The sequence below is a fragment of the Rana temporaria genome, chromosome 3 (assembly GCF_905171775.1).
Source record: "Rana temporaria chromosome 3, aRanTem1.1, whole genome shotgun sequence".
Classification (NCBI taxonomy): Eukaryota; Metazoa; Chordata; class Amphibia; order Anura; family Ranidae; genus Rana; species Rana temporaria.
In genome coordinates this window covers 10279986-10293284 of record NC_053491.1, presented here as the reverse complement: position 1 = coordinate 10293284, position 13299 = coordinate 10279986, and the positions used below count along the sequence as shown (strand labels likewise).

At 50.4% G+C, this 13299-nt stretch overlaps 1 protein-coding gene across 2 annotated transcripts; it reads right to left on the bottom strand.

The window, feature by feature from the left end:
* Positions 1-667: 667 nt before the first annotated feature.
* On the bottom strand, positions 668-9152 carry CALML4 (calmodulin like 4). 2 transcript variants are annotated; one of them, XM_040341497.1, is made up of 5 exons: positions 9054-9134; positions 8207-8237; positions 6328-6468; positions 3154-3342; positions 668-942 (listed from the first exon to the last, which is right to left on the bottom strand). In XM_040341497.1, exons 1-5 carry the CDS (start codon positions 9054-9056, stop codon positions 845-847), a joined length of 462 nt encoding a protein of 153 aa, XP_040197431.1. In that variant the 5' UTR covers positions 9057-9134; the 3' UTR covers positions 668-844. The 2 variants fall into 2 exon arrangements, with proteins under 2 accessions (XP_040197431.1, XP_040197432.1); XM_040341498.1 differs by lacking the exon at positions 8207-8237 and having other exon boundaries at positions 9054-9152.
* Positions 9153-13299: the final 4147 nt, after the last annotated feature.

Below are 13299 nucleotides of genomic sequence, written 5' to 3'. Positions count from 1 at the left end.
GGGTGTAACCAAGGGAAGTTCTCGGAGGTGGGTAGGGGGTGAAACCAAGGGAAGGTGCTCGGAGGTGGGTAGGGGGTGGAACCAAGGAAAGGTGCTTAGAGGTGGGTAGGGGGTGGAACCAAGGGAAGGTGCTCGGAGGTGGGTAGGGGTTGGAACCAAGGGAAAGTGCTCAGAGGTGGGTAGGGGGCTCGGAGGTGGAATCAAGGGAAGGTGCTGGGAGGTAGGTAGGGGGTGGAACCACAGGAAGGTGCTCGGAGGTGGGTAGGGGGTGGAACCAAGGGAAAGTGCTCAGAGGTGGGTAGGGGGTGGAACCAAGTGAAGGTGCTCGGAGGTGGGTAGGGGGTGGAATCAAGGGAAGGTGCTCGGGAGTGGAACCAAGGGGAGGTGCTCAGAGGTGGGTAGAGGGTGGAACCAAGGGAAGGTGCTCAGATGTGGGTAGAGGGTGGAACCAAGGGAAGGTGCTCGGAGGTGGGTAGAGGGGGGAACCAAGGGAAGGTGCTCGGAGCTGGTTAGGGGGTGGAAACACAGGAAGGTGCTCGGAGGTAGGTAGGGGGTGGAACCAAGGGAAGGTGCTCGGAGGTGGGTAGAGGGTGGAACCAAGGGAAGGTGCTCGGAGGTGTGTAGGGGGTGGAACCAAGGGAAGGTGCTCGGAGTTGGGTAGGGGGTGGAACCAAGGGAAGGTGCTCGGAGGTGGGTAGGGGGTGGAGAAAAGGGGGTGACTCAGAAGGGGGGGGAAATCCTGCCAATAAAACATGCTGATTATCAATGACCGTCATGCACGGTGTGGTTGAGAACTTTGTAACGTGTAAACAAAAAGAAAACATAAAATAAAACGGTCTGCGATTTAATAGTCGGGCATCGGGAGTGTGATCTTCCGGACGAAGGCCTCATATTTCACCATCCCATTGGGGGTCACCTCAACATCTCGGAAAAGATCGTTAACTGCAAATAAATAAACCTGTTAATATCTCCATCAACACATCAGATCCGTCAGTGATAATGAGCACCGGGGGGCACCTGGGACTTCATTTTATCTATTAAGCCTTTAAAAAAAAAAAATCTTTTTAACCCCTTCCTGTACATCCCAGTGTTTAAATAGTTCATTCCTGGAGGTGGGAAGGACTGGTGATTATGTCACCGGGGGAACAGTGGTCACATGATCAGAAGATGAAAGAAAAAGCCTGAAGAACAAAAAAAACTAATGCAGCCACCACATCAATGGACTAGTATCACAAGCTTCAATGTATTACAAGTTGTTCTTGGGTTTAGATACGTTTTATTGTTTTAACCCTTTTACTGCCACAGCAGGAGGAATTAGGCGCCATTTGGCCATGCTGCGCATCCACTGATTCCCGCTGCTGGGATTGACCGCTGCATGATACAGTGAATCTGGAAAGTATTCACAGCGCTTCATTTTTTCCACATTTTGTGACCTTACGGCCTTATTCCAAAATGCATTAAATTCATTATTTTCCTCCAAAACTCTACAAACAATCCCCCATAATGACAACGTGAAAAAGTTTATTTGATATCTGTGCAATTTTATTTTTAAAAAATTATGAAAAATCCCATGTACATAAGTATCACAGGCTCCTCCCATGTACATAAGTATCACAGGCTCCTCCCATGTACATAAGTATCACAGGCTCCTCCCATGTACATAAGTATCACAGACTCCTCCCTTGTACATAAGTATCACAGGCTCCTCCCATGTACATAAGTATCACAGGCTCCTCCCATGTACATAAGTATCACAGGCTCCTCCCATGTACATAAGTATCACAGGCTCCTCCCATGTACATAGGTATCACAGTCTCCTCCCATGTACATGAGTATCGCAGACTCCTCCCACGTACATAATTATCACAGACTCCTCCCATGTACATGAGTATCACAGGCTCCTCCCATGTACATAAGTATCACAGGCTCCTCCCATGTACATAAGTATCACAGACTCCTCCCATCTACATAAGTATCACAGGCTCCTCCCATGTACATAAGTGTCACAGGCTCCTCCCACGTACATAAGTATCACAGGCTCCTCCTATGTATATAAGTATCACAAACTCCTCCCATGTACATAAGTATCACAGGCTCCTCCTATGTATATAAATATCACAGGCTCCTCCCATGTACATAAGTATCACAAACTCCTCCCATGTACATAAGTATCACAGGCTCCCCCCACGTACATAAGCATCACAGGCTCCTCCCACGTACATAAGCATCACAGGCTCCTCCCACGTACATAAGCATCACAGGCTCCTCCCACGTACATAAGCATCACAGGCTCCTCCCACGTACATAAGCATCACAGGCTCCTCCCATGTACATAAGTATCACAGGCTCCTCCCATGTACATAATTATCACAGGCCCCTCCCATGTACATAAGTATCACAGGCTCCTCCCATGTACATAAGTATCACAGGCTCTTACATCTACTTATGTACGTGGGAGGAGCCTGTGATACTTATGTACATGGGAGGAGCCTGTGATAATTATGTACATGGGAGGAGTCTGTGATAATTATGTACATGGGAGGAGCCTGTCATACTCATGTATATGGGAGGAGCCTGTGATACTTATGTACATGGGAGGAGCCTGTGATACTTATGTACATGGGAGGAGCCTGTGATACTTATGTACATGGGAGGAGCCTGAGATACTTATGTACATGGGAGGAGCCTGAGATACTTATGTACATGGGATTTCAAACAAACTTCTCTCACGTTGTCATTATGGGGGACGGTTTGTAGAATTTTGAGGAAAATAATGAATTTAATCCATTATGGAATAAGGCCGTAACATAACATAATGTGGAAAAAGTGAAGTGCTGTGAATACTTTCCGGATGTTTCCTTTCGTCTTTGGACTGGTTGTTACAACAGAACTGGTGTGAAATTGGTGGGGGTGGGGATGGGGGTATTATAGCTCCTGCGGGGTTGGCCTTCAGTTTCTATAAGCCCATCGTCATATTCTCCCATAGGTGGCAGTATAACCCTTGGCTGCTTTTGTAAATAAAGTTGTGTTGTTCAATAGACTGTGAAAAAAGCATTTTATTGTACAAAAATCCCACATTTTTTTTTTGCACCATTTGATAAACACCAAAAAACATGGCTACTGAAAATAAAAAACATGTTTAATAAAACTCACCTTCCTCAGGGGTTAGCTTCTCCCCCATCTGGGTAAGCTTGGCCTTGAGCTCAGCCAATGGAATTAATCCATTCTTTTGCCGGTCAGTCATCAGCATGGCGACCATGATCTCATTTTCTGGGTCTTCCTGCATTTGTTGGCGGTACATGATGGTCAAAAATGTAGAAAAATCTACTTCCCCATCTTTGGCTGTAGAAAACAAGGAAATGACACAAAAATAACCATAACGTGGGGTCAGATTATCTCCAGATTTTCTGGTCATTTTTACTGGATGGTAAAAAGAGCCACGCCTACGAGGATCCAAAATCAGTGGTAATCGGCCTCCCAGGCACCCAAACATGGTGGGTTTGTTGCGCCGTAATGGGCAAACTGCCTATGTGCATGACAGTGGCGGCTGGTGCTCAACATTTTTGGTGGGGCGCAAACAAACTGAAAAACGCAGCCACTGTGCCCATCAAATGCAGCCACTGTGCCCATCAAATGCAGCCACTGTACCCATAAATTGCCGCCACTGTGCCCATCAAACGCAGCCACTGTGCCATTAAATGCAGCCACTGTACACATAAATTGCCGCCACTGTGCCCATCAAATGCAGCCACTGTACACATAAATTGCCGCCACTGTGCCCATCAAATGCAGCCACCGTGCCATTAAACGCTGCCACTGTGCCCATCAAGTGCAGCCACTGTAACCATCAATTGCCGCCAGTGTGTCCCATCAATTGCCGCCAGTGTGTCCCATCAATTGCTACCAGTGTGTCCCATCAATTGCTACCAGTTTGCCCATCAATTGCCACCAGTACCCCATCACATCAATTGCCACCAGTTTACCCATCAATTGCCGCCAGTTTGCCCCATCAATTGCCACCAGTTTGCCCCGTCAATTGACACCAGTTTGCCCATCAATTGCCACCAGTTTGCCCATCAATTGCCACCAGTTTTCCCCATCAATTGCCACCAGTTTGCCCATCAATTGCCGCCAGTTTGTCCCATTAATTGCCACCAGTTTACTCATCAATTGCCGCCAGTTTGCCCATCAATTGCCACCAGTTTGCCCATCAATTGCCGCCAGTTTGCCCCATCAATTGCCACCAGTTTACTCATCAATTGCCGCCAGTTTGCCCATCAATTGCCACCAGTTTGCTCCATCAATTGCCACCAGTTTACTCATCAATTGACGCCAGTTTGCCCATCAATTGCCGCCAGTTTGCCCATCAATTGCCACCAGTTTGCCCCTCAATTGCCGCCAGTTTGCCCCATCAATTGCCACCAGTTTGCCCCATCAATTGCCACCAGTTTGCCCCATTTATTGCCGCCAGTTTGCCCCATCAATTGCCGCCAGTTTGCCCATCAATTGCCGCCAGTTTGCCCCATCAATTGCCGCCAGTTTGCCCATCAATTGCAGCCAGTTTGCAACATCAATTGCCACCAGTTTGCCCAACAATTGCCGCCAGTTTGCCCATCAATTGCCACCAGTTTGCCCCATCAATTGCCGCCAGTGTGTCCCATCAATTGCCACCAGTTTGCCCCATCAATTGCTACCAGTTTGTCCATCAATTGCCACCAGTACCCCATCACATCAATTGCCACCAGTTTACCCATCAATTACCGCCAGTTTGCCCCATCAATTGCCACCAGTTTACTCATCAATTGCCGTCAGTTTGCCCCATCAATTGCCACCAGTTTGCCCATCAATTGCCGCCAGTTTGCCCATCAATTGCCACCAGTTTGCTCCATCAATTGCCACCAGTTTGCCCCATCAATTGCCACCAGTTTGCCCATCAATTGCCGCCAGTTTGCCCCATCAATTGCCGCCAGTTTGCCCCATCAATTGCCGCCAGTTTGCCCCATCAATTGCCGCCAGTTTGCCCATCAATTGCCACCCGTTTGCCCCATCAATTGCCACCAGTTTGCCCATCAATTGCCGCCAGTTTTTCCATCAATTGCCGCCAGTTTGCCCCATCAATTGCTGCCAGTTTGCTCCATCAATTGCCACCAGTTTGCCCATAAATTGCCGCCAGTTTGCCCCATCAATTGCTGCCAGTTTGCTCCATCAATTGCCACCAGTTTGCCCATCAATTGCCGCCAGTTTGCCCATCAATTGCAGCCAGTTTGCCCATCAATTGCAGCCAGTTTGCCCCATCAATTGCCGCCAGTTTGCCCATCAATTGCCGCCAGTTTGCCCATCAATTGCAGCCAGTTTGCAACATCAATTGCCACCAGTTTGCAGCCAGTTTGCCCATCAATTGCAGCCAGTTTGCCCCATCAATTGCCGCCAGTTTGCCCATCAATTGCAGCCAGTTTGCCCCATCAATTGCCGCCAGTTTGCCCATCAATTGCAGCCAGTTTGCCCCATCAATTGCCACCAGTTTGCCCATCAATTGCCACCAGTTTGCCCATCAATTGCCACCAGTTTGCTTCATCAATTGCCGCCAGTTTGCCCCATCAATTGCCGCCAGTTTGCCCCATCAATTGCCGCCAGTTTGCCCCATCAATTGCCGCCAGTTTGCCCATCAATTGCAGCCAGTTTGTCCCATCAATTGCCACACGTTTGCCCATCAATTGCCACCAGTTTGCCCATCAATTGCCGCCAGTGTACCCCCCCCCCCTCGGGTCAGCGCTGTCCTCCACGCTCCCTCCTAGTCCTCCATGTCTTCTCCCGTCCTCTTCTATGATTGGACGCCCATCACAGCGCCTGTCGCTTCAGCCAATCAGGTGACAGGTAACCAGACCTGAGCATCTTAATTGGCTGAGAGGCGGGTCAGTGTTAGGGAAGCAATTTATTCCATTCCCTGACACAACAAACGCACAGCATTGCGCCCGCTGTTTACCAATTTGGAAGCCTATTAGAGCCCCCGCCGCTGTAATTCAGACGGCCGGCGCCCAACAAGGAGCCGCAAACCTGAATAGGGGGCGGCAGCGGCGACCATAGATAGATTCATGCAATGCTTGAATCTTACTGTTGAGTGACGGGTGCAGGAGAGAGGGGGCGGCGCTCCTGCGCCCTCTATTGACGAACCGCCACCGGTGCATGCTGGGAAGTGAGGGAAAATCTCCCCTCCGGGGACACGGACAACAAGAAACCCTCCCCCCCCCCCAACCCTTCTCCGGGGAATGGACTTGGAAGGGAAGCAGGAAAATGTTCTCATGGGTTCGCTTTCTCACCGGTACATACCGATCTTATGGATCTGCAGATGGCGGCCGATCTCAGCGGGGGTGGGGCATGTTCCCAGACAGCGCATGACGGTCATCAGGTCCCCGGTGAGGATCTTTCCTCTTCCCTTCTTATCATACAGAGAAAAACATTCCTTGAATTCTGTGATTGGGAAATAAAGAAGATCCGGGTTAGGGGGGGGAGGGGAGGGGTTCTACTAATTCTGGATCCACCTTTCTTGGCCTTTCCAACCACGCACTGCACTCGGCACCACGCACTCCACTCGGCACCACGCACTGCACTCGGCACCACGCACTCCACTCGGCTCCACGCACCCCACTCAACACCACACACTCCACTCGGCACCACGCACCCCACTCGGCACCACACACTCCACTCGGCCCCACACACCCCACACACTCCACTCGGGCCCACACACCCCACTCGGGCCCACACACCCCACTCGGCACCACACACTCCACTCGGCCCCACACACTCCACTCGGCACCACACACCCCACTCGGCACCACACACTCCACTCGGCACCACACACTTCACTCTGCACCACACACCCCACTCGGCACCACACACTCCACTCGGCCCCACACACTCCACTCGGCACCACACACTCCACTCGGCCCCACACACTCCACTCGGCCCCACACACCCCACTCGGCACCACGCACCCCACTTGGCACCACGCACTCCACTCGGCACCACGCACCCCACTCAACACCACGCACTCCACTCAGCACCACGCACCCCACTCAACACCACGCACTCCACTCAACACCACGCACCCCACTGAGCACCACGCACCCCACTGAGCACCACGCACCCCATTCAGCACCACACACCCCACTCCTATTTCTTATGATCAATACCAACAACACAACCCCCCACCCCCCTCAACACCACACACTCCACTCAGCACCACGCACTCCACTCAGCACCACACACCCCACTCAAAACCACACACTCCACTCAACACCACACACCCCACTCACCACCACACACCCCACTCACCACCACACACTCCACTCAGCACCACACACCCCACTCCTATTTCTTATGATCAATACCAACAACACCACACCCCGCCCCTCAACACCACTCACTCCACTCAGCACCACGCACCCCACTCAGCGCCACACACCCCACTCGGCACCACACACCCCACTCGGCACCACACACCCCACTCGGCACCACACACTCCACTCGGCACCACACACCCCACTCGGCACCACACACTCCACTCGGCACCACACACTCCACTCGGCCCCACACACTCCACTCGGCCCCACACACTCCACACAGCACCACACACCCCACTCGGCACCACACACTCCACTCGGCCCCACACACTCCACTCGGCCCCACACACCCCACTCGGCACCACACACACTCCACTCGGCACCACACACTCCACTCGGCCCCACACACTCCACTCGGCCCCACGCACTCCACTCGGCCCCACGCACCCCACTCGGCACCACGCACTCCACTCGGTACCACGCACTCCACTCGGCTACACACAGCACCACGCACCCCACTCAGCACCACGCACTCTACTCAGCACCACGCACTCCACTCGGCCCCACACACCCCACTCGGCACCACACACCCCACTCGGCACCACACACTCCACTCAACACCACGCACTCCACTCGGCACCACACACCCCACTCGGCACCACGCACTCCACTCGGCACCACGCACTCCACTCGGCACCACGCACCCCGCTCAGCACCACACACCCCACTCAGCACCACACACCCCACTTGGCATCACACACCCCACTCCTATTTCTTATGATCAATACCAACAACACCACCCCCCCCCCCTCTCAACACCACACACCCCATTCAGCACCACACACACCACTCAGGTCTTTTCTTACTTTGAATGTCATCCTGAGACAGGAACTTGGTCTGCAGAGATCACAATTCCAATGTTAGTACAATGTTAGCACTATGTTAGCACTATGTTAGCACTATGTTAGTACAATGTTAGCACTATGTTAGCACTATGTTAGCACAATGTTAGCACTATGTTAGCACTATGTTAGCACAATGTTAGTACAATGTTAGCACTATGTTAGCACAATGTTAGCACTATGTTAGCACTATGTTAGTACAATGTTAGCACTATGTTAGCACTATGTTAGCACAATGTTAGCACTATGTTAGTACAATGTTAGCACTATGTTAGCACAATGTTAGCACAATGTTAGCACTATGTTAGCACAATGTTAGCACTATGTTAGTACAATGTTAGCACTATGTTAGCACTATGTTAGTACTATGTTAGCACAATGTTAGCACAATGTTAGCACTATGTTAGCACAATGTTAGTACAATGTTAGCACTATGTTAGCACAATGTTAGTACTATGTTAGCACTATGTTAGCACTATGTTAGCACAATGTTAGCACTATGTTAGCACAATGTTAGCACTATGTTAGCACAATGTTAGCACAATGTTAGTACAATGTTAGCACTATGTTAGCACAGTGTTAGCACAATGTTAGTACAATGTTAGCACTATGTTAGCACAATGTTAGCAATATGTTAGCACTATGTTAGCACTATGTTAGTACAATGTTAGTACAATGTTAGCACTATGTTAGCACTATGTTAGCACTATGTTAGTACAATGCTCACACAATTTTAGCACAATGTTAGCACAATTTTAGTACAATGTTAGTACAATGTATCGAACACACAGGACAATTCGGAAGGGCTCACCATGTCACCTCCTGGATGTGCCGCCGCAGCTGCTTCCTGCTTTGTGTCCGATGCTAAAGTCCATCCAGGAAGACCTGGAACATCCTCCTGCCATAATTATTCTATTGTCATGGAGACTCCGGGGTCAGATTCCACCACCTGGAGGGTATTATTACCGCCATAAAGCGCCCGTCACATAAGACTCCGTTCTCATAAAGTATTTATAGTGATCGGGATGAGCGACCCGCACAACCGCCATTCCTCTATTCTCATAAACTTCATCAATACCGTATTATCTGCATCATAGAGGCTGTAATGTGCGACCTTCGTGCGATTCTGCGCACGCACAAGCTGCCTAATGCACACCAAACACGCCCACATCTTTTAGGCCCCGTTCACCTTTTGTGCAAATTTGATGCGACTTTGGATGGGTGCGACTTGGATGCCACTTTGGCTTTGACCAATGATAACTGTTGCATGTACGAGTAACGCGGCTAACGAGCGTTTCGAATAACGAGCAGCGTTTTTAAAATTCTGACTCGGTTTGCGAGTGTTGTCTCACAAAACCAGCAGAATTCAAGCTAATGGGGTGCTCAGTACCGCATTTGGCCAGAGGTGCGGAGGGGGCGCCGGTGACACTCGGAACGGTTCAGAGATACGCGGGATCACTCCGAAATACTTATTTCCCGAGTGTTTCCGAACCTTTCCGAGGGTTTCCGAGATCAGCCGAGCTGACCCCGAATATTTCCGAGGCTCTCCGGCGACCCCCTCCTACCTCTGGCCACATTCGGTATTGCATGCCATAGAAGTCAAGTGACACCTGTGACACAGCTCGCTAACACCGCATGCTGCACAGTCCTCACCCCTACACAGCGCACAGCGGAGCGGACCGAAGCCGCCTCCCCTCCTCTCTGTTTACATCTACGGAGAAGGAGGAGGGAGTCTGAAGGACACACCCCGCTTTGCCTATCCCGTGCTGTTCTGAGGTCTGTAATGTTTTTAATATAATGCAAATATCCATGTCTTGGGGGGGGGGGGCGCTATGGGAGGGGGGTCTGCACTGATGAAGAAGGGGTCTGCACTGATGGAGGGGGTGCACTGATGGAGGAGGGAGGGGGTAGTGCACTGGGGGGTCTGCACTGATGGAGGAGGGTCTGCACTGGGCGGTGCACTGATGGAGGAGGGAGGGGGTGTGCACTGATGGAGGGGGGTGTACACTGATGGAGGAGGGAGGGGGTAGTGCACTGGGGGTGTCTGCACTGATGGAGGATGGAGAGGTGGGAGAGGGGGTCTGCACTGATGGAGGGGGGTCTGTACTGGGGGCAGTGGCAGTGCATCCATAGTGGGCGCGGGAGCACTGCCCCCCTCTCTCCTGCACCCGTCACTCAACAATAGATAGATTCATGCATTGAACGAATCTATCTATTGTCGCTGCTGCCGCCCACCATTCAGGTGTCCAGCCCCCTGTTGCACGCCGGCCATCTGAATAATAGCGGTGGGTGTGTTTTGGAAGTGCCTGATTAGAGCTATAGGCTCTCATAGGCTTCCCGATTAGAGCCTGTGGGCTCTAATTGGCTTCCAAACGGTTAAACAGCGGGCGCACGGCTGTGAGTTCCCTGTTAAAACCATGCTGTGTTAGGGAGGTGCACTAATGGGGTGTCTGGACTGATGGAGGGGGGTCTGCACTAAGGGGGGGGTGCACTGATTGAGGGGGTGTGCAATGATGGGGGTCTGCACTGAGGGGTGTGCACTAATGGAGGGGGGTCTGCACTGAGGGGTGTGCACTAATGGAGGGGGGGGGGTCTGCACTGATGGGGGGGTCCGCACTGATAAAGGGGGTCTGCACTGATGGACAAATAATCCACTTTTTTACTCCTTCTTCGGGAGGATTATCAGGGGGGCAGCAGCCCATATACCCACCGTAGCGCGGAATCCATTATAATCAACTGATGGAGGGGAGTCTGCACTGATGATGGAGGGGGGTCTGCACTGATGGAGGAGGGAGGGGGGTCTATACTGATAGAGGGGGTATGCACTGAGGGGAACCTATACTGATAGAGGGGGTATGCACTGAGGGGAACCTATACTGATAGAGGGGGTCTGCACTAAGGGGAGTCTATACTGATAGAGGGGTCTGCACTAAGGGGGGCTGTACTTAGTGAGGGGGGTCTGTACTGAGGGAGGTGGATTTGTATTGAGGGAGGGGAATCTATACTGCGGGATGGGGATCTGTTCTTAGTGGGGGGTCTATATTGAGAGAGGGGGGTCTGTAGTTAATGGAGGGGGTCTGTAGTTAATGGAGGAGGGTCTATAGTTAATGGAGGGGGGTCTGTACTGAGGGGGGACTATAGTTGGTGGGGGGTGAAACCAATTTTTTTTGCATAGAGTGACAGCAACCCTAGTGACACCTCTGACTGTTGTTGGAAGGGAGTTCCAGAGGATGGGATAGGCTCTGGAGAAGTCCAGAAGGTGAGCATTGGAAGAGGTGACGGCGGAGCTGGCAAGCAGGAGGTCTTGGGGGGTAGTGAAGAGGTTCTTATGATATTTTCAGAAGAGGTTGGTGACGGAGTTGGGGGCGGAGTTGTGGATGAATTTGTATGTTGTAGTTACGGGGCTGGATTCAGATAGAATGCTCTATCTTTCTTCCGATCTTATCTGATATACGTTACGCCGCCGTAACTTTGGGCGCAAGTTCCGTATGCAGAAAGAACTTGCACCCTTAGTTACGGCGGCGTAACGTATGTGTGGCGGCGTAAGCCCGCCTAATTCAAATGAGGATGTTGGGGGCGTGTTTTATTTAAATTTCACTTGACCCTGCGTTTTTTACGTTTTTTTTTGAACGGCGCATGCGGCGTCCGTAAAATATCCCAGTGTGCATTGCTCCAAAGTACGCCGCAAGGACGTATTGGATTCGACGTAAACGTAAATGACGTACAGCCCTATTCGCCAACGACTTACGCAAACGACGTAAAATTTTCAAAACTCGGCGCGGGAATGGCGGCCATACTTAACATTAGCTACACCTCATATAGCAGGGGTAACTATACGCCGAAAAAAACCTAACGTAAACAACGTAAATAAATGCGCCGGCGGGACGTACGTTTCTGAATCGGCATAAATACCTCATTAGCATATTCCTCGCGTAACTATACGGAAGCGCCACCTAGCCGCCAGCGTAAATATGCAGCCTAAGATACGACACTTACACCAGTTGTATCTTAGGGAAATCTATGCATAACTGATTCTCTGAATCAGGCGCATAGATATGACCGACCGCAACTCAGAGATACTACGGCGTATCTCGTATCTGAATCCAGCCCACAATCTCATTTGTTGAGCAAGTGGAATCCAGTGGAGGGATTGGTAGAGAGGGAAGGAGGATAGTAAAGTGGAGTCTGTAAACAAGAGACATGTGGAATTTGTTTCGTTCCGAATTTGTTTTTTTTACGAATTTTGAAAAATTCAGAAATATCCGAAATTAAACTAGTTTTTCCGAATATTAAAAAATGAGAAAATCCACAAATTCGAAAATCTGAAAAAATAATTTAACTTGCTGTTAGCGGACGTAACGAATACGAATCTATCCGAAGTTTGCGAATTATCCGAAATAACGAATGCCGCATCTAAACGAACGTAACGTAACGAATTGTTAATAAATAATAATAAAAACTTTTCATTATTATTATTAATTAATAATTTGTTCCGTTCTATTAGTTTAGATGCGGCATTCGTTTTTTCGGATAATTCACAACTTCGGATAAATTCGTAGGGCCAGATCCACATAGAAATGGATAGGCGCAGTGTATCAGAGATACGCTACGCCGTCGTATCTTACCTGGCTTTAAGTCGAATCCTGGAAGAATTCGCGCCGTAAGTTACGGCGGCGTAGTCTATCTCTGGCGGCGGAATTCAAATTGGCGATTAGGGGGCGTGTTTCATTTAAATGAAGCGCGTCCCCGCGCCGAATGAACTGCGCATGCGCCGTCCCGAAATTTCCCGCCGTGCATTGCGCTAAATGACGTCGCTAGGACGTCATTTTTTTTTTTAACTTAGACGTGAATTATGTCCATCCCGATTCACGGACGACTTACACAAAAAAAATAAAATTAAACGCGGGAACGACAGCCATACTTAACATGGCAAGTCTATCTATACGCCGCAAAATAGCAGCTTTAACTATACGCCGGAAAAAGCCGACTAGAGACGACGTAAGAGAATGCATCGGCCGCGCGTACGTTCGTGGATCGTCAGAAAGAGCTAATTTGCA